The sequence below is a fragment of the Aulonocara stuartgranti genome, assembly GCF_965226115.1.
Source record: "Aulonocara stuartgranti genome assembly, chromosome: 11".
Classification (NCBI taxonomy): Eukaryota; Metazoa; Chordata; class Actinopteri; order Cichliformes; family Cichlidae; genus Aulonocara; species Aulonocara stuartgranti.
Window position 1 is genome coordinate 24,230,768 of NC_138947.1, and position 19,751 is coordinate 24,250,518.

The 19,751-nt window shown below is 38.9% G+C and overlaps 1 protein-coding gene across 8 annotated transcripts in view; it reads right to left on the minus strand.

The window, feature by feature from the left end:
• Positions 1-34: 34 nt before the first annotated feature.
• Positions 35-19,751, minus strand: part of irx4a (iroquois homeobox 4a) — an 88,193-nt gene continuing 68,476 nt past the window's right edge. For 3 of the 8 annotated variants that reach the window (XM_082551828.1, XM_082551831.1, XM_082551832.1), the window contains 4 exons: positions 5,094-5,345; positions 4,111-4,217; positions 2,046-2,356; positions 35-1,200 (listed from right to left, as the gene is read on the minus strand). In XM_082551828.1, the coding sequence (XP_082407954.1) occupies positions 494-1,200; positions 2,046-2,356; positions 4,111-4,217; positions 5,094-5,345 (1,377 nt within the window). In that variant the 3' untranslated portion in view covers positions 35-493. Of the gene's footprint in view, positions 1,201-2,045; positions 2,357-4,110; positions 4,218-5,093; positions 5,346-5,999; positions 6,223-6,257; positions 6,613-7,264; positions 7,303-8,086; positions 8,404-19,751 lie in introns of those variants that run through there. The other 5 variants (XM_082551830.1, XM_082551833.1, XM_082551835.1 and 2 more) reach the window with 5 other exon arrangements.

Here is a 19,751-nt window from a genome sequence, read left to right on the forward strand (position 1 = left end):
AACTCTCACCATTAACCCGACATCACAAGCGCTCTTCAGAAACCGACTGTTTTTATTTTTCAGTGAACAAAGTTGAAACGCTCTCATCCACTCCCAAGGAGAGCAGTGCATTAGTGAGACTTATTTTTCTTTTATTGGTGATACTCAGCTGCTGAGACCTAAATAATATTCAATTACATTAGCATGCGCATATATTAAAGAAAAAAAATTAAAAGGAAAAGGCTTAGGCCTACATTTTTTTGTTGTTGTTTTTTTCCCAAGATGTAAACTTTGTTATACATTTTTGTGCGTGCGTTGAATCGAAATGTTTCCCTTCTGTAACTCGAGTGTAACAGTTTATGGCTACAACTGTTTTAATAAAGAATAAAACATAACAAGGGAATCATAGACACGCAATAGTTCTCTCTCTCTTTTCTTTTCTTTTTTCTTCCATCCGAGTTTTAGTCACAAAAAGTCTTCCACTCTCTTTGCAAGAAAGGATCATTTGGTTTTGTTAGGAGCAGAAAAGTTTATTGATAGTTTTTGGAAAACTCATGGCACTGTCTTTGGAGGAGTTTTGATGCTGCTGCAAGGCCGACGTGCTTCTCTCAGCCTCCAGAATTGTGCCTTTGGTGTTCGTGGTCCAAGAGACGGTGGTGTTGGTCAGGGCTTGGCTCAAAGTGCTGTGCCTGAACAAGGGGTCGTGAAAAACCCCGTCCACCCAGTTTCTCAGGGTTGTGACCGGCGAGTCCTGCCTGTCCAGGCCGGTCACGGGGGAGGTAGCGGCGGGGGACGGGGTGAGGGAGGAGGGCGGGGGCTGGCACCTCAGCATACAGGATGGGTACTCTGTTTGGTTCAGAGACGTCGCGGTCTGCGCCAAAGACCAGATCCGAGGTTTGCCGTCTAATATCTGGTGCCCTTGCTGCTGATTATAGCACGCCTTTTCCTGCTGTCTGCTGTCCGACTGGAAGCCGTCGTTATGATTCGTTTTGAGACAACTCTTGCTCAAGTCCTGCTCCTCACCGAGAGAAACGGGGATGGAGAGTTTCAGAGACGCGTCCTTGAGGAGGTGTTCGCCTGGGCAGTCGGTTGTCGTTGTGGTCATATGTGTGTTCATGTGATATCGGTGCTTCAGCTCACACTCAGAGCTTTCAGACTCCAGCGTGTCGAAATCGTCCAAGTCGCTCAACTGGAGGTCCTTGTCGGGCCGGCTTCTGGTCTCTGGAGAACAAGAACAGAAAAGAAACGAGGGGCGTGTCAGTCAGTGTCACACAGCAGGACAGAAAATAGGCTTCCAATCAAAGGTGTAAATTAATGTTTCACACCTGCAAATTATAATGTTTGGGGAAAATAAAGATTCCCTTAAGCTAAAAAAAACAAACAGAGTTTTAATTCCAATGTATTCAACTCTATCACAATTAACTGCTTAATCTGATATCAAAACTCCAGGAGTCTAAACTTATTTATATATCTGACTCTTTTTTAACTCTGACTGAGGCCTGTCTCATGTTCCTCCATTAGTAAGTTCTTAGTGTTGGCCCAGTCTGATGGCAGGCCTGTGCAGCATAGTTCAAAAATAATGTTGCTGCTGACAGGTTTCACGTGTCATATAGTAAACGTGATTAAGCCTATAATGTGGCACAGATCATTGGTAAACCTTTCAGTCAAACAAATTATTTATTATCAGGATGTAGTGTCTATCTATAATTACAGTATAAAACCTTCTATTAAAAATATATTTCTTTGTAAGAGATGTCAGAGTAAACTAAAATATGAGTGTGGTCAGGTTTTATAGGACTATCTGTACAGTCTGGTATGGAATTCAAAATGCTGCAGAATGCTACAATTTGTAATTTAAGGAAAAGTCTATTTATTAAGTGTCTGTCTATAGCTGTAAAGGAGCAAATTATTTATTTAGTCTTTATAAAAAAACTAAATTAAAAAAAACATAAATCTCATCTTTGTTATTGTGAACTATATGAAAAGTCAAAAACTTCCCTTAGAAAGAGTTCAGCTTTGGAGTTTTACAGCTTTACTTTATCCTTGCAAAGCACTCTGACACTAACCATCGTCATTGTTCTCGCTTTTTATCTGCTCCTCTTGAGATCCATCCTCATCATCGTCATATCTTTTCTCCTCTGAGCCCTTGTTTCTCGGCGGCCATGTCATCTTGTTCTCCTTCTTGAGCCTCCTTCTAGCATTTGCGAACCAGGTGGAGACCTGCGTCAGGGTCATTTTAGTGATAATGGCCAGCATGATCTTCTCTCCTTTAGTCGGATATGGGTTCTTCCTGTGCTCCTGTAGCCAGGCCTTCAGCGTGCTGGTTGTCTCTCGTGTAGCATTCTTTCGTCTTGTTCCCCCATCCATGGAGCCATATCTGTTAATGAGAAGAAGGCAAGCAAAATACTAATGAGAGAGTAAATATAGTATGTAACGCTTGTTGCTTGACAATTTTTAAAGCACTGTCCTGGCAGTTTCTCTCCTTACAGCCATGACAGAGCCATCTGCATCTTGGAATTTTTCTGAGCTGATGCGTATCATGTTTTATAAGCCTTGGAGTCACACTCCTGCCTTCGTCAGCGCAAATAAAATTTAAAACTGAATATCAGAAGCATGTTTCACTTAAGAGATATAATTCCGAAGCTGTAGCGAAAGGCATGCAAGCAGAAGATCATTACCCTGTCAAAGGTTACATACTGTACACGCTAATATTTCTTAGAAAGCTGCAAAGTCATGTGAAGTCCACAGAAAATGCTTTATAAGACTGAAGGCATCAAAAGCAACAGAGACTCTGACAACGTCCCTAAAACCCCCTCAGATAATGCAAAGCTCTCACAAAGTTAATATGCTATTACTGTCATTTAAAAAAATATAAGCTTAGTAAAGATGAAGAGTGTAAATTATGGTAAGCATTCTTTTTTTCTGGTCATTTTTGTTGTGCCACCTATTAAAACCATTCTTAGCACAGGCTACAGCTCTTTCCCTACCCTCACCTCTCCCACAAATATCAACCATAAGCCTACATTTAAAATGCATGCTGTTGATTTTCAGTCCGCAGTGAGCTGTAAAAGTCCTCTTGGGAGGCTTTTATGAGGCCTTTATTGCTCCGTATAGCTTAGAGCAGGTCATGCACTGAAAAGGGAATCAAAAGGAGACAAGTGCTGCACCTTTCCTTAGCCTGTGTTGTTCTCAGATAAAATAGACTGTAAAATTGCTTTATTGAGTGTAATGATGAGCCCTCAGGTAAAAGATGAGTGCAGACAGTATGGTGCTGCTGTTGGCCTGCTTGCTCATCTGGGTGACACAGGTTATTTAGCTTTTTGCAGTGTGTGCACTTTCGAGCATCTTTTGCCCTTTATGCGGTATTAAAAGTGATTGGCAAAAGCACTTGTCGCTTAGGTTTTGGGCTACATGTTGAAAAGCTCGAAGTCTGCATAAGACATCGAGTACCGCCAATACAATATCGAGTGTGATCAACGAATGTGCAATAATAATAAAAGCAAGCATGTGGTATCACAATGCAGTTCTGATACCGCTGCTAGGTTCTGTTTTAAGGTAAATGCACAGTCACATATGAATCACGTTCACACGCTACCTTTTCACCACATCACAGACTTATTGCGGATGTCAGCTGATTATTGGGAAGACCTTTCAATATGGCAGGCATGCTCTTCACAACAGTGTACAGGCCTTATGTTTTGATGAAAGGGGCATGGGTCCTCTGAGGCAATTCACCCCATCAGAAAAGAAATGTGTCATGAGATGAAGGTGATCACCCAGTGTTGCTTGACGCGATGAGAATGGCCTTGACCCCTCAGGAATGATTGATTTAATGCCAGGAAACTGACCCTAAACTACAGCTCAATATTTACCTCTCGCTTTCATTTTAGTTACATCTTGTGTTTGTTGCTTAAGAAACCTGGGATAAGTTTTCACTTTTTTGGGATAGCAGACTTAAAGCGCATAGTTCAAAATTATTTCTGATGTAACTGACTTCCCTCTGTTTTTCTGCCTGTACCACATTTTACTCAAGCAGGATATTGGGTCTACATCAAGTGGTCTGTTGTTTGAACTGATAATGAGCTTTTTTAACATGTCAAAAAAGAAAAATCAGCTGTCACAGAAACCTACCTGTCATACTGATACTGCCCCAAGGTAGGATCATAGGGGTAGTAAGCTGTGGCCTGGGTTATTCCCGCATGCGCAGAAGCTGTGGCATCTTTAGTATCAAATGTACCCTGCAATCATACAGCAAGACACATTTTTAGAAGAGTGACACACAAAAAGGGGAAGGTATTGCAGCATTTTAAACAATCAACTTGACAAGAAGAGATGCGCATTGGTTGTACTTTTAGGTTGCCATCAACAAGGATAATGATTCCCAAAGAAATCCAAACTATCACAAAAACAAAAGCCCAATAATACAATACAACAATAATGTTCTGCTAAAAGTGAAGAAAAAATCCATCTCATATTTTGTGTACATATAAATATGATTGTATACCAACTGCAGGGACAAGACTTTTTTTAAGGACTGAAAAGTTGGAACTCTGATTATTTTTAAAAACAAATCAGACAAAATAAATAATTAGAATTCACAGTTGTAGGTAAAATAATGTCTAAGAAGATTCCAACCACCCCTTTACTGCCAACAGTGATTCCACTACATGGAATTTTATATGAAACCAAAATGAAACAAGCAATACTTTACTTTATATGAGCATGTCTTCCTTTTAGAATCATTCAATTAAAATAAAAAAAATAATTAAATAAAGAAGTTATTTGCACTCATGTTCTGACAATTTTATCAGGCTGAGTCTTCAAATTCACTTTTGCAGAGATGAAACAGACTGAAAACGACGGAAATCACATACGTTTAAAATTAACCTGCATCAACACAAGCTGATACGAAGTGTGTTATTCTTTGGAGTGAATTTTTAATTTCCTTGAAACGGTTGTCTTGAATATAAGAATGCATCTTCTGCATTTAAAGGCTAATGTTTTGCTACGTAGAACATTAAAAATGAGAGGGAGAAGAAAGGTGTGCCTGCTTCAGCTTCTGAACCTTGCAGGTCCATAAATCAATGCCAAGAGGGATCAGATGAAGGGCTTACCAGTGAGTAGAAAGCGGATGCGTCCGTGCCATATGTAACGTAATTCCCATAGCCTTGACCACTGGTGTAAGGGCTCCCGTACACTCCCAGCGCAGCGGCTGAGCTCAGCTCGTGTCTCGCCGTGGCCAGCAGCCGGCTCTCATACACGGGACAGTAGACGGGTGTCTGTCCGGAAGCCGCTACTCCGGAGTCGGCTATGGATCTGCCGGTGGACTCGCAGCAAGTGGTCAGAGAGTTAGTTGTCATCAGGAACTGGGTGGAGATCAAGAGAAAATTCATCGGCTGTTTTTTCTTTCTTTCTTTCTTTCTTTTTTTTTTAAATTAGAACATAGGCTGCTTAATTTAATGTTGCACTGAAACAGAATGACAGGTGACGAAGTTAGTTTAAAACTTGTCTTAAAAATTGTCTTGATTAAAAAAAGTTCTACACGTTTCACTTTCACAGATCGCGAAATTAAACTTGGCTATAAAAAAGTTCGTTTTTAAAATTATACAATTTACTTCTTTTGAAATGATCTACATTGTCTGCCCCTTTTTTGTGGATTGCCCATTTAAAAATGGCAGATCTATTGGCGACTAAAATAGATCAGAGCAGACCAGATCTAAAGTCGAACGCCACAACTCTGTTCGCGTGATAATATGCGCGTAAAACTGTCCAAAATGTGCCGTCTAACAGGCTTGATTCAAAATCAAAATCCATGCCTTGCAAACAGATACATGCTTTTCCCAGAGATTGCTCGGTAATACCTAAAGTAAAGAGCCAAACGATTTTTCATGGCTCACAGCCAAAATAAAACAGCTGCTGTTATAGCGCAAAACACACATGGCGTGTGCTGAACAAGTTGCCATGTGTGTTCCAAAGCAGATAAACATATGGTTAACATTACACAGCGGCTATTATCTTACAGAAATCAGTGAACAGGAGGTCGGGGGTCTCGATGGTTTCTGGATACCTTCTTTTCACCCCCTTTCTTTCTCGCTTTAGCTACACAGGTACCACTGGCTGCAATGCAATACCTTTCCGGTGCCCGAAAAGACATTAAAAGTCTCCCGGAATCTTGGCTAAAGTGCGTAAAGGGATGAAGCTTAAATCGATGAGACAATCACCCGTTGCGACATGAATACCACAGCATCCTATAAACAAACGTAGTTACACGAACTTACTTGTGGAGCAGACGAATAGGGATATCCAAATTGTGGATATGACATGGTAGAGAAGTCCCCCAATATCCAGAAATAAAGCGAGACTGAAGGTCTCCACTCTAACGCAGGCTGCGGCTCTGTTTGACTGTACCAATTGATTGGTAAGCACAGGCTCCTAGGATGCTTATAGGGCGAAGCAGAGTAGCATGTTTAATTTGTAAAAAGCCCCCACTCAAACGACTTTAAACTGCATTAACTAAACCACCTAATCAAACCTGTCCTTTTCCTTTTTTAAAACTCCACTAACAATAAATAAACGCATTAGGGAAACACGAGCTTCTTTGCCAAGAATAATCACTTTGTTGTCAGATACATATTTTTGCCTATAAAAAGTAGTATAAAAGACGTCAGCAGCAGAGGCAGGTTGTTTTAAACGCCGGTGACTGTGACGTCAGAAGTTTCCCACTCTAAAAATGACCAGACTGTAACTTTAATATGCATTTTCTTTCTCAGGATGACGAGAAAAAAACTGAAAGCACGATATAAAGAGGAAATGTTTAATAGAGTAAAAGGCACGGAGTACCTTTATGAACACGAATATGTCCTGGAGATTAATTTGCACGAGCAATCAATCAATTAGGCCAATCAGTGGCTTAAATATGCACACGTCTGTATCCGCTTAAATGAATTAGGCCTAATGAAGCACATTCCTATCATTCCTCCGAACAACTTCTAATCACACTGGGAGCTAATTGGTTTCAAATTAATTTGTGAAGAATATTTTCATACTAAAGATAGCAGCCAAAGATGAAACTAATTAATTAACAAAGTGAATGTATTTTATAATACTAACATTCGGTGCAATATCTATCTATCTATCTATCTATCTATCTATCTATCTATCTATCTATCTATCTATCTATCTATCTATCTATCTATCTATCTATCTATCTATCTATCTATCACTTGTGTATTTGTTAGGAAGACTCATCAAACTGCTGTAAAAACCCCCAAAACTGGCTCGCCACCTTGCCGGTGCGCGTTGCCCTGCTTGGAGAATCCCGGGTTGAGACATGTGGATAGCCCCAGGGGTCACTCCTCAAATTAATGATGATGTACTCCTCCTCCTTCTCCTCCCTCCCTCCTCCTTCCTCTCTCCTCTCCAGCTGGATCTCTGCCTGCCGGTGACAGGTCGATTGAGAGTGATTGATGACTATCTAGGGGACCCGGGCCAACATAATAATATGATTCCGGCACCTTGCAATAATTGCTTGCTTTCATTTACAGATGAAAGAAGTAATAAAGAGCTCTGAGGACGAAGACGTTTGTGCTTCGGTTAAGTAACTTTTGCCTCGTGTCGCTCTTTTTTTTCTTTTTAAATAATTTTTGTGAAGAAGTTGGGTTTCTGTGGGAGGGTGGGCTTTATAAGATGTCTGTTCTCTCATTCATTTTGACAAATTGAATTATAGGGGGTTAGTACCTCCAAGCAAATGGCCGCATTAACACAGTGAACGGGGGGGGTCAAAAGGGATCAGCCAGCCCTTTTTAATTTGCATTAACTCTAATGCCACCTCAACATTAACAACCCGTCTGAACCGCTCAAGCATACACTCACTCACAGCTCTCACACACACACGAACACACACGGAGGGCCTACTGCTCCGTTTTGTCTTATAAATTTAGACTTTTTTCCTTTATTGAGTTTATGTGCGACGTAGTGCATAAAGGCAGGGCGGGACCCAATTTATCTTCAACATCACACACGGGACGAAACGAAGGAGAAAGTGATGACACCTTCATTTTGGATTGGGGTAAACACAAATACACACGCGCACGCATTATAGACTTACCTGGGCGTCCAGCTTTGTCTGTTTCTATTTGCATACACCTCTACACATGTTGGTGTACAGAGGTAAGGAGAGACACATCCACTGAACTATAGGCTACGGCTCACACCTCCTCCCCCTCCCCCTGGGTGTATACCTTTTCATTATCCACTGCGCTACCCAGTTTTATCATGCGCCCCTGATAAAATATTTAGGCGCATTAGTGTATGCCTTTTAGACGGAAAATAAAGGAGGTTCATGCTTGTTTAGCGTTTAAAGATTAAAAGAGGAGATTCTTTTTCCCCTTCCTTCCAGATGTGAGGAAGCAGAGATGCTCTGTGGTTAAAGTGGCGCAAGCAGGGGGAAGATGCTGTTCCATTTTAGGGCAAAGGAGTAATGCTTATGGTCTGGTTGCACTTGTGTGGTTCCTTCCTTTTTTACTGAGGATAAACACGATAATCAGAAAAATATATCAGTTACTAATGATCTAGATTAATGAGCCACTTGAAGGTGGCTTTACTGTACAGATTAGGATAGATAGCTGTGTTCAGTAGAGACCTGGTGTAGGAGCATCCATCATGTTCACAGAGCAACATAAATCAACCCCTTCACTCAAATTAGACTATACATCACTATATTGCAAATTACTCTGCATAAGAATACCCACAGAGAGCTTGAAATTGTGCTCATCCACATCAGATCAGCCCAAATTACTGCAATTTGAATAATCTTTAGTTGCACTTTGAATCGAGCCTGATAACTTGCATTGACTTTCCAACGGAACTCATAATACAAAGTGTCAGTTTCCTGATAATCTGCTGTTGATTAATGAGCCAAGAGGAGGAGGAGAGTGCGCGGGAGATATATGTGTGGGACTGTTTACGTCGAAAGAAATACACACAGGAAAGTGGAGTGGGAGCTGAGTTTACTAAGCGAACTATGTTGTGGGTTTGTTAAAGCCATCTGTCAGTCTTCTGGTTTGAGGTCATATGAGGAAATCTTTAAACAAAGGAAAGTAGTTTGTCCATATTTAAATCTACATGGTCTGGATCTGTAAGAGCTGGGAAAAAATGTAATTTACTTGTAATTCATTTTTCATGTTGATTTTTTTCAGATAAGAATTTTTTTTAACTTTGTGTGAGCAGTTTATACTCCCAGACTGAAGCAGCAGAGGCAAAATGTGTGCGTTCTGCTCACAATATGAGAGCTGACTTAGAACTGAGACAGGAAACTTGTCTGAATCAAGTGTGGTTCAGTGATAGTTCTGATGTTAACCTCTGCCATGTTCAAACTCCCAGACGTGGGTTAAGATCAGGTGAACAAACTCAGTGGATCGTCTTTATGTCTCTTCTCTTCTCTTCTGGAGCTATGAATGAAAACGGAATGTTATCCATAATGGCATGTTATTTCTTTTAAAGGCATTGGTCTTTTTTGTTGCAGTATAGAGTGCATTTTGTCACATTCTGTTTCACCTTATGTGGACAATGCTCCAGTGCTCTGATGTCTTCTGGTCGACTGTCTCAATAACTGTTTTTTCAGTCAGCAGTGTAGAAAACCAACAGTGACCTCAATAGTTGAAGACAGCTGCACAGACAAACTCTCTCTATGACATGAAGCCCCGAGCAGCTCCCAGGCTTTCCAATAGTGTCCATGTTTCTCCTTCTGTAGTCGTGGAAATATGTCTAAGCATTCTTACACACTAGCAATCAAACAGAATGCTTATCCAGCACAACATCAGTCTAGATACTGTCTAGTCTTGGTGTCCCACTGGAACATTGATCTCTAGTGATCTTCTCAAAGTATAGCTTATTTCTCTTTTAAAGTAAATTAACTGTTTTTCCTCAGTTATCATTGGGTTCTAAAGCCTAAGTTTATTTATTTTTTATATAAGTGGAGCAGAAAGCTTGGCTTCTTCAAGAACTTGGTGTAAAAAATAGGAATTCTTTGTTGTTGCTAGCAGTGTCTTGGTGGTTTGTACACTGTGACCAGCAGTCTTTTCAAACTGGAGTTGTTTTTGAAGTTGATTCCTTCAAAGTACTGTTTTTCCAGTTAATTCTAAAAATATCAGTCAATTAGTAATGGATACCTGTAATGGGGCAAGTCTATAAGAGACAAGATAGAGAATAAGCTGGTAAACAGCTATTTTTATAAAGATTTCTTTTCTTTCTTCCTTTCTTTTGTGATTTCCTACTTTATTATTTTTGTTCATAAGAAACAAAATACTAAATATTTTCTTTTACTGCAGGCATTTTTGCTTGTCAGAGGGGAAAGGTAATGAGGGCTCAGTTCCATTAAGTGTCCCATAAGTGGAATTCATTGTGTTTTCCCTACTGTGATAAGTCAAAATGTTTGCTGTGAAAAAAAGTCTACAGATGTTTACTTAATGAATTATAGTATAAAGAAAAGTGTAGCATGCTTTTTATTAATTAAAATGTTTTGACCAGATTTCATTAAAAATATGAGACGATGCTGCCTTATAACGGTGTAATTTCTGGACTGTACAAGCTGTTAATTAAAGCAATCCTTTGTCCCCGTTTTGGGGGGTATTTACAGCTGGCTACAATGTTAGACAAAAGGCAATATTTGTGAGATGTAATTTATGGGCTGTAATCAAAAGCATTACAAAGCTGAAAGAACAGATTGTAATTTCTGTTATTGCACAACTCCATGAAGCAACACTTTAGTCACTCAGGATGTGGTGGGAAAGATTTGATATTTACTGCATTATGCATATTATGAAGATGGACTGTGATGAATTATGCAAATTATGCAGAATTAGCACCTTGTATCCAAGTAGGGTGCAAAGCAATGATGGTAAAATCCAGTGAAATGGAGCTTCCACTTTATAAAAGTAACATGATAATATGCTTGAGATGAATGTACCCGACCCTCTATTTCTCAGTTTTCCTCTAGCTCCCATCTCTCCGGGTGTTAGTCTTCTTCAGCCTCTCTAAGAGGTTTAACATGTCAAAGTTCTCTCAGGTCATTCATAATTGATCACCACTACGGCAGCATCTTCGCTGCACTTAGTTAACTAGCTATCTGCAGGTGTTCCCTTAGCAACTGGCCGGGCACTGAAACACGGAAGTACTATATGTAGACTCCCAGGTCCCCAAAATGAGAACCCAATGTGTCTTGTAAATCCTGGTGTTGGTCCTATGTTCACAGGTTGTGTTCTTGGACAGACTTTGTATGTATGCCCATTACGTAGACAAGGATATGAGGGAACACAATCAAATCTCCTGTAAAACAGGCAGCTGTTTTGTTATCCCTGTACTGGAATCCCCCCCCCAAAAAAAGACAAAAATGTTTGAGATCATTTGTACAACATCTGACCTCATTCTATGTTTATACTTATTTAATTATTCTTTAGACATTTCATTACTAGTCATTTACTCTACCACTTAAGTGATAAGATCTTGTCATAATTATTTGACCGCTTCTAGTTCGAAAACATTTATTGTGCTTAAGTGGCTACTCAACTGCTACAGTAATCTTGATATAACATTTTACAATCTAGTGGAAAACTGCAGGGATAAAAAGTTAATGTACCTTGAACTTGCAGTAGAGGCTGTCTCCACAAGACCATCTCGGTGTCTATACAATTCAATTCAATTTTATTTATATAGCGCCAACTCACAAGAACAGTCACCTCAAGATGCTTTATATTGGATGGTAGAACCTACAATAATACATACAGAGAAAAACCCAACAATCATATGAGCAAGCGCTTTGGCAAAAGTGGGAAGGAAGAACTCCCTTTTAACTGTACGAAACCTCCAGCACAACCAGGCTCAGGGAAGAGTGGCCATCTGCTGTGACCGGTTGGGGTGAATGGAGCAAGAGTATACAGTAAGTAATTTTCTTTAATTAAGCTTGTAAATTTAAATTAGAAGAAAACTTTAGGCACTTTCAGTGCCCTAATAACTGACTACAGCTAATTTTGAGTTACTTAACTTTATCAATGGATGATGTGTAGCACACTGGTGTCTTTTGAATAATTTTTAATGCAAATATTTGAAAAGAAAATGTTTAAACAAAACAATGTGGCTTCTTGTTTCATTTACTCACAAAATGACCAAGGAGTCAATTTTTAGTGAAATTCTATTTCATTTGCTGTAGTGGTAGTTATCAGATTTTTGGGCCCATGTAACGTATACGGTACTTATACAAATTTAGCTATTCTTATTCCATTACTGATATCACTTATCGATTTGATTCCCTATCAGTTCTCTTATTGATTCTCATTGAGTTTTCATCGGCTCTGCTTTAAGAGTGACAACCATTGGATTACATGCTGTGTGGTCAAATGTTTGTGCATAGTGGAGGTATTTCCCTCTTTTTTGTGATTAGTGGTGAGGTCATTGAACAAAAGCAATTATTACACATATTACGTGGAACACTTTTCTTAAAAGTAATGCAGTACGATACTTAATTAATCAATTGATTAAAGTAATGTTGATATTAATGTTGTAGACTGCACCACTATTTTCCTGCTCGGACACAACTGTAGGAGTGCAATAAGCAGGGTTGATACCGAAGCAGACTAACAATTCCAAGGAATTGGACTAATCGATTCCCATCCCAAGTATATAGTTTATGGATGCTGCTTAAGCTCCATAAACTGAGCTAACACTAAGCTCGCTAACACTAAGCTCGCTAGTGTTAGCTCTAACTTAGCACAGAAACCACACTTTCAAATATGGTTACTTCTGATTCTATAAAAAAAAGAAAAAAGAAAAAAAGAACGTAGCATAAATCTCTTTATTGAACACATGTAATTCCCCATTTTTCGTAAGTTAAATCTACTCTCATATTTTATTTTCTGTAGCAAAAAAAAATGCATTACGTTGTGCAGTATAGGAGCAACAAACACAATTTACTTTACCCTGAGACCAAATCCACCAAAACAAAAGTTTGTAGTTTATTGTAACATTTTAATTTTGGGGAGTCTTTGGATGCTTATTATATAAGCATATGGTTTTGACTTTAACTATATTACCTTTAAAAATTAATCTATTTGGTAGGGCAAATCTATGTGTACCAGATACACTATCTACATTTACTGTTCAGTGAAAAACTATTTGCTCCCCTGTTGATATCTTCGGTTTTTGCATTTTTTTCACGCTTACGTGTTTTAAATCATCAAACAAATTTTAATATTAGACCGTGAAAACTCGAGTAAATATGAAATGTAGTTTTTAAATGATGACTTCATTTATTAAGGAAAAAAAGATATTCAAACTTGCCTGGCCCTGTGTGAAAAAAATGTCCCCCCTAAACCTAATACTGGTTGTGGCACCCTTGGCAGGAAAACTGCAATCCAGTGTTTGCGATAAGTGGCAATAAGTATTTCATATCAATATAGAAGAACTTTGGCACACTGTTCTTTACAGAATTGTTTTAATTCAGCCACTTTGGAGGGTTTTCCAGCATGAACATTCTGTTTAAGGTTGTTATTATTATTATTATTTATTTGTTATTATTATTATTATTTAGAGAGATTCTGAGGTGGACTAGCTGGTGTGTTTCACATCATTTACCTGCTGCATGATCCAAGTGCTTCTGAACTTCAGGGCACGAACTAACGGCTGGGATTCTCCTTCAGGATTTTCTGGTATAGAGCAGAATTTATGGTTCCATCAGTTACAGCAAGTCATTCAAGTCCTGAAGCAGCAAAGCAGCCCCAGATTATCACATGACCACCACCGTGTTTGACTGTTCATTTGATGTTCTTTTTATGAAATGTTATGTTATTTTTTTTCTCTAGATAACAGGACCAGGATCTTCCAAAAAATTAACATTTTGTGAGTCCAGAGAATATTTTCGCAAATGTTTTGGGGATCATTAATATGTCTTTTGACAAATGTGAGCTGAGCTATTGGTTTATTTTTGGTCAGCAGTGGTTTTCTCCTTGGAACTCTCCAAGAAGAAATTTTTGCATATCGTCTTTCTCATTGTTGAATTATGAACTCTGATCTTAACAGAGACAAGTGAGGCCTGCAGTTCTTTAGATGTTCTGCATTCTTTTGTGGCAATTTGGATGAGCTGTCAGTGTGTTCTTGGAGTAATTTTGGTAAGTCAGCCTGGGAAGGCTCACCACCATTCCCAGATTTATCCATTTGTGGATACAGGCTCTAACTGTAGTTTGCTGGTGTGACCTCTGTAACCTTTTCCAGACTGATAAATGTCAGTGATTTTTTTCTTGATTTTCTTTCCATTGTGGAATGCTGTGTTGCTTCTTAACATCTTTTAGCCTGCTTCACTTTGTCAGACAGGTATAGTTTATATTTACTCGGGTTGTCTAATATTAAAATGTATTTTATAATCTGAAACATTTAAATGTGAAAAATAATTTTAAAAAAACCCAGGAAGGTGAAAATACTTTTTCACTGCACCACATCTAATAATGGTAAAGCTTTCTTTGTCTGCCCTTCTGGAAAATACAACCAGCCTAGTCAGCAAAACAATGATGCTTGTCAATCAATCTGTGTGTGTATTCGTGTGTGTGTGTGTGCTTGTGTGTGTGTGTATATCTGTGTCACTAACAGCAGACCATCATGTCATACATTGGAATCATGCTGATCATAGCATTATGCACACAAGGGGCCAGGTGGCAGATTTCTTTGTCATGGCAGACCCTAGACCAGAAAACTGACTTCCTTGACTACTCCAACACCTGCGACCACCAATAGTGCAGCCAACCCATCTGCAGCCATGTGCAGCCACCAGTTATTGAATATATTTTCACCACATGAAATTTGCAATTGTGTATATATATATATATATATATATATATATATATATATATATATATATATATATATATATATATATATTAGGGGTGCAACGATATTCGTATCGATATTGAACCGTTCGATACAGTGCTTTCGGTTCGGTACGCATATGTATCGAACAATACAACATTTGTAATTTATTTTATCAATTTTCCTTCTGACGATGCTGTCTGTGTTGAGCGCTCAGTGAATCTGTGTTCGACTACTCCGCCTAGGCTGCACTGTCGAGCGCAGATCCACTGAGCGCTCAACACAGACAGCATAGTCAGAAGGAAGAGCGCAGGGCAAGCTAGCGAGACAGAAGTTAAGCTCTCCTTGCAACAGGCAAATTGAACCTCATTCAGATCTGGCGTTTGGAATTATTTTGGTTTTCATGTGACGTATGACCCTGAAGGTAAGCGAGTCATGGACTAAAGTAAAACAGTATGTTGGATGTGCCATGCAATGCTCAATTACATTGGTGTGAACTAGTGTGTTAGCGCAGTTAGCTTGTTAACGTGTTGGCCGTCTAGCCCCATGCACTGAGCGATCGGCGGTAGCTCGTTAACGGAGATTTGCCGTGTTGTGGCGTTAAGGTCATTTCAACGAGATTAACCTGAAAGCACTAGTGGGAACACAACGAATATGACTGCACATTTACGCCGACATCATCCTAGTGCAAAGACAAGTGGAAGCAGACAAAAAAAAGCAAGCATGCTACTAACTTTAGCCGAGTCATTTAGACAGCTGTTAGCACATGATTCTCCTTATGCTGCTGAGAATATAGCCCAGAAGAAGCGGATAGTATAGCTTTTATTTTGGAAAGAGCCATTTCTCTGTAATAAACTCTCTTTTCCAAAGATGAGTGATTCCTCAATCAGATACAGGGCTTGCAATATCGCTAGCCCGACGTCCCGGAGCTAGCGATTTTTTCAGTGGGCTACCAAAATCTATCTCTTCCCTGCCCGTCGGGCTATTGTAGGAAAAATATATGTCAATGCTTTTGCATTCTTTCAGAAATGTAGCTGGGTAATTATGTCATTGGCATCGGTGAGCCACTGTCAATATGTGACATATTGAAATCGCATTTGAATTTGCGCTTGTTTTTTTGCTTTCACTTTGCAATCGTGCGAACTGTGTATAGAGAGCGACAGCACTGATCTGTGAGTGATGATAATTTGTGCACCAATTCCTCTGACATCGTCTTATTAATCGTTAGCTTACTATGCAAACATGACAAGTGAAATCTCCTGCAGCAAGCTTAAACATGTGAGAGGTTGATCGCGCAGAGAATCGCTGAGCGTTATGTGAGTGCGTGTGTAAAAGCATTTCAGTTCTGCTGAGCCAAATAAGACAGGTCAGGGTGAAGAAGTGACAGCCAAAGAAAAGCTTACCACAAAACGGAGAAGTTATGACAAATCAGACTATAAGGCAAAAAGAAAGTGCAGCTTTATGGTTTCATGGACAAAAGAATTTCTGTGGCTGCAATATGATGAGCTAAATAACCAGGGCTGCACATAAGTGGTCCGCAGGTGCGCATTCGCTGTCAAAATAAAAAACACGCACAAGGGTTAGGGTTAAATTTAAAAACTGTACTTTTGAGTTAAAATATATATTTATAATTTTAATAAATGACAAATTAAAAAGGCATGAACATTTTTTTTGTATCGAAAAAATATCGAACCGTGACACCAAAGTATCGAACCGAACCGAACCGTGAATTTTGTGTATCGTTGCACCCCTAATATATATATATAAATATATGATTTTATGTACAAGACTATCTGATGGCATTGGTCTTACTGACAAGTACTCTGGATAGTTTGAACAATGTTCAAATAGTCTTAAGAGCAATGGAAGTAATGTCAGTACATCTGTTTAGACATGTATAAGCTCTGATGTAGTTTTAAAGAAATAATTCCTCTGTCTGGGGTTTCGCTTTCTCCCATTCTCTCTGTCTAGAAATAACCTGAGCAATAGTTACCAGAAACTGCCCTTTTCCATTTTCTTCCACCATTTTCCATTTGTTTCTACTTGTGATGCACATGGGTATTATAAAGTCATGATCCTCTTTCAATATTCACCTACATAATAGAACTAGTACACTGAGTGTAGCTGTGTTAAGGGGCAGAGAATGTGTTGTAGGAAGTGATTATGTTCTTGAAGACAATGCAGCCTATGCAGGCACTTACAATTATTTATTCATTATGCATCCACTAAAACACAAATGCACTTTATTGTCTCATTCTGCATCTTATTTTACCCATAAACCAGAAAATGGGCTGGGTTTCTAATGAAAGAGCCATGTTAATATCAAGGCAGATAAGGGCTGGCATGTGCAGACGGGAGCACAACGTGGAAACCCAATCACAAGTTCTTTCAATCACTCAAAACCAGAACAAGAGAAGTGGATGCATTTGAATATTTTCCTCTACCTGGACATATTAAAACTATACAATTTTAATACCTATTTAACATGCAGCAGCTTTCTGAGCCTCTCATTTTTGCAGTTCTGCACAGAAAACAGGCAGGTAATGCAGTTTTGGGCATGACATGGTTTTTCAACCAGGCACTTCTGCAGTATTCCATGGCTTTAATCGCTGCATTAAGATCTTACTCACCAAATGGACTGTTCTCTCCAAGCAGGTCAATCTTGGCTTTTTTGTGTTGCCTTATTTATGGTCCAAAAATTGGGCCACATAAAGTGTACTTTGCTCTTTATGATTCAGGATTTTATTCCCCTTTTTCTGAAATGTTTTTGACATATAAGCAAGCTGCTGTTTTAATCTTTGCAAACAACAAGGAAACAGCAAAGATAATTCACATATGATATTTTCTTATAGCTTTGACAAAGTTAAATCAATATCAGGTGACTTTAGATTTGTTTATATACTAAAAAAACAATACTCTCGACTGATAGCTTCTTCTGTTAATTTTTAAATATTGTAATATTTAAGTTTCTAAGAAGCCATGTAGTCAAAATCTGTGTTTACACCGTATCACCAAACAAGAAAATTCTGGTCTTATAGGTTAAACACCTAATTTTATTTAAGGAGAATCCCTTGATCTGGGGTCTAGAAAAGTACAGTACAGTTGTGTCTACATAGATTTACAGATAATGTCTATACAGTTGATTCACTGGGCATTAGGTATCAACTAACACATCCTTTACAGTCCATCAGTCGAATTAATGCCAATAAATGAAGCCTAAACTTTGCTTTGCTTCCTGTGTGTCCACACATTTAGGCTTGGAGGGGGTAGGGTATGTGCTTTATATAACTTAATTAACCCCTTGAAACACCCTATTGTTTGTTCCTCCAGTGTTAGGGTCACTTTGAAAAACAAAGTAAAGGAGAAAATGAGTGGCGATATGAATATTATGATGGAGTATAGAGAAGAGGGAAGTCATTCCACCCATCCACGTTGCTTTATTTTCCACTCCGCCGATCACATTTGAATATTTTGAAAGGAGTGCCTATGTTTGCCTTATCATGCATTATTCTGAGGCATTACCTGGGCCTTAACACCGCAATAAAGAAGGCTAGGAAGTCTCTCTCCCTTTTTCACAGAGATGCACAACAATAATAATATTCATACACTAGCCGCCTCTAGAAGAGGGATATTTTGTTTAACTTTATAGTCCTTTTAAATATGTGCATGTTAGTAGCGGATATTTACCCACTATAAATGATATCGAGGTTGTATTTAATTATGTTGATACAAGAGCAACTTTTTGGAGATGAGTGATGTCCCTTCAACTGGGACATGAAATGCCAAACTGTTTGCTACAATTTCTATACTGTGTGATAATCATAAAAAGTGAGGAATTAAAGCATAGAGCAATTTAAACTATGTGCAAGCTGCACTGTGGTGTTTGAGTGATTGGCAGTTTAAAATGAGACTGATTAACAGAATTTGAAATCAAGTATTCAAAGCATGTTTTACTATAAAAGCAGATGTAATCAAAAAAAAAAAAGGAGGAACAAATGTAAATAAACTGACCCCTAAATTTTTCAGTGTTACTATAGAAGCAAAATACAACCTGTAGACAAAGTTCTTCAAATCTCCTTAGGAGCAGTTTTTACTTTAACAATGGCAACCTACAATTATGGTTACAATGCTTTATTCAGTAAAAGCAGTCGAGCATATCTCTGTTGAATTAATTAATTCACCCACGTCTACCTGTACAGAGACACAGACCACCTTCTTGTCTGACACTGCTAGACCTATCTCCACAATACTGCTCAACTCCATAGTCATTTAAACACACACACATTCACAGCAAGTTAGAAAAGGCAGACCATTATTTCTTATCTTTAACTTGCTTCATTAGGATATACAATGCTCTCAACATATGTTTTTTGCCAAAATGATAAAAGAGAACATTCTGCATTCAGTCCTGCCAAGCAACGAGACAACTTAACTTTGGTATTGCATTGTTTTATTCTATAGATAGACAGCCACTTAAAAAGAGGTGCACAGGGAATCTTTGTCCTGCCAGTCAAAGGATCTGTAGAGTAGCAATGTGGAAATCTGGATATTTGCATGTTCATGTGACACAGCTCCCCTATTGCTTCCTCTGTTCTTTTTGCCCCAGTGCCCACAGACAAATAATACGTGTTGCCCTTTGGCCTGTGTCTCAAATTTATTTGAGCTGATACCCCCCCCCCCCCTCTCAAAAAAGTCACTTTGTATGGAGATAGCTGAGGAAAATAAGAAAGTGTTCTTGCTGGGTGATAATGTGTGTGTGGGTGAAGGCGGTGGCGGGGGAGGGGGGGGGAGGGGGGTTTGGTTGTACTTTTACTTTTCCTGAACAAAAAAAAAAATTCTTGTGTGACATTAGTCTTTGAACAAGTCTAGTGCTCTGAAACCATGAATAGAAATACATTCCCTGCTTTCACCCTGACCCTGAG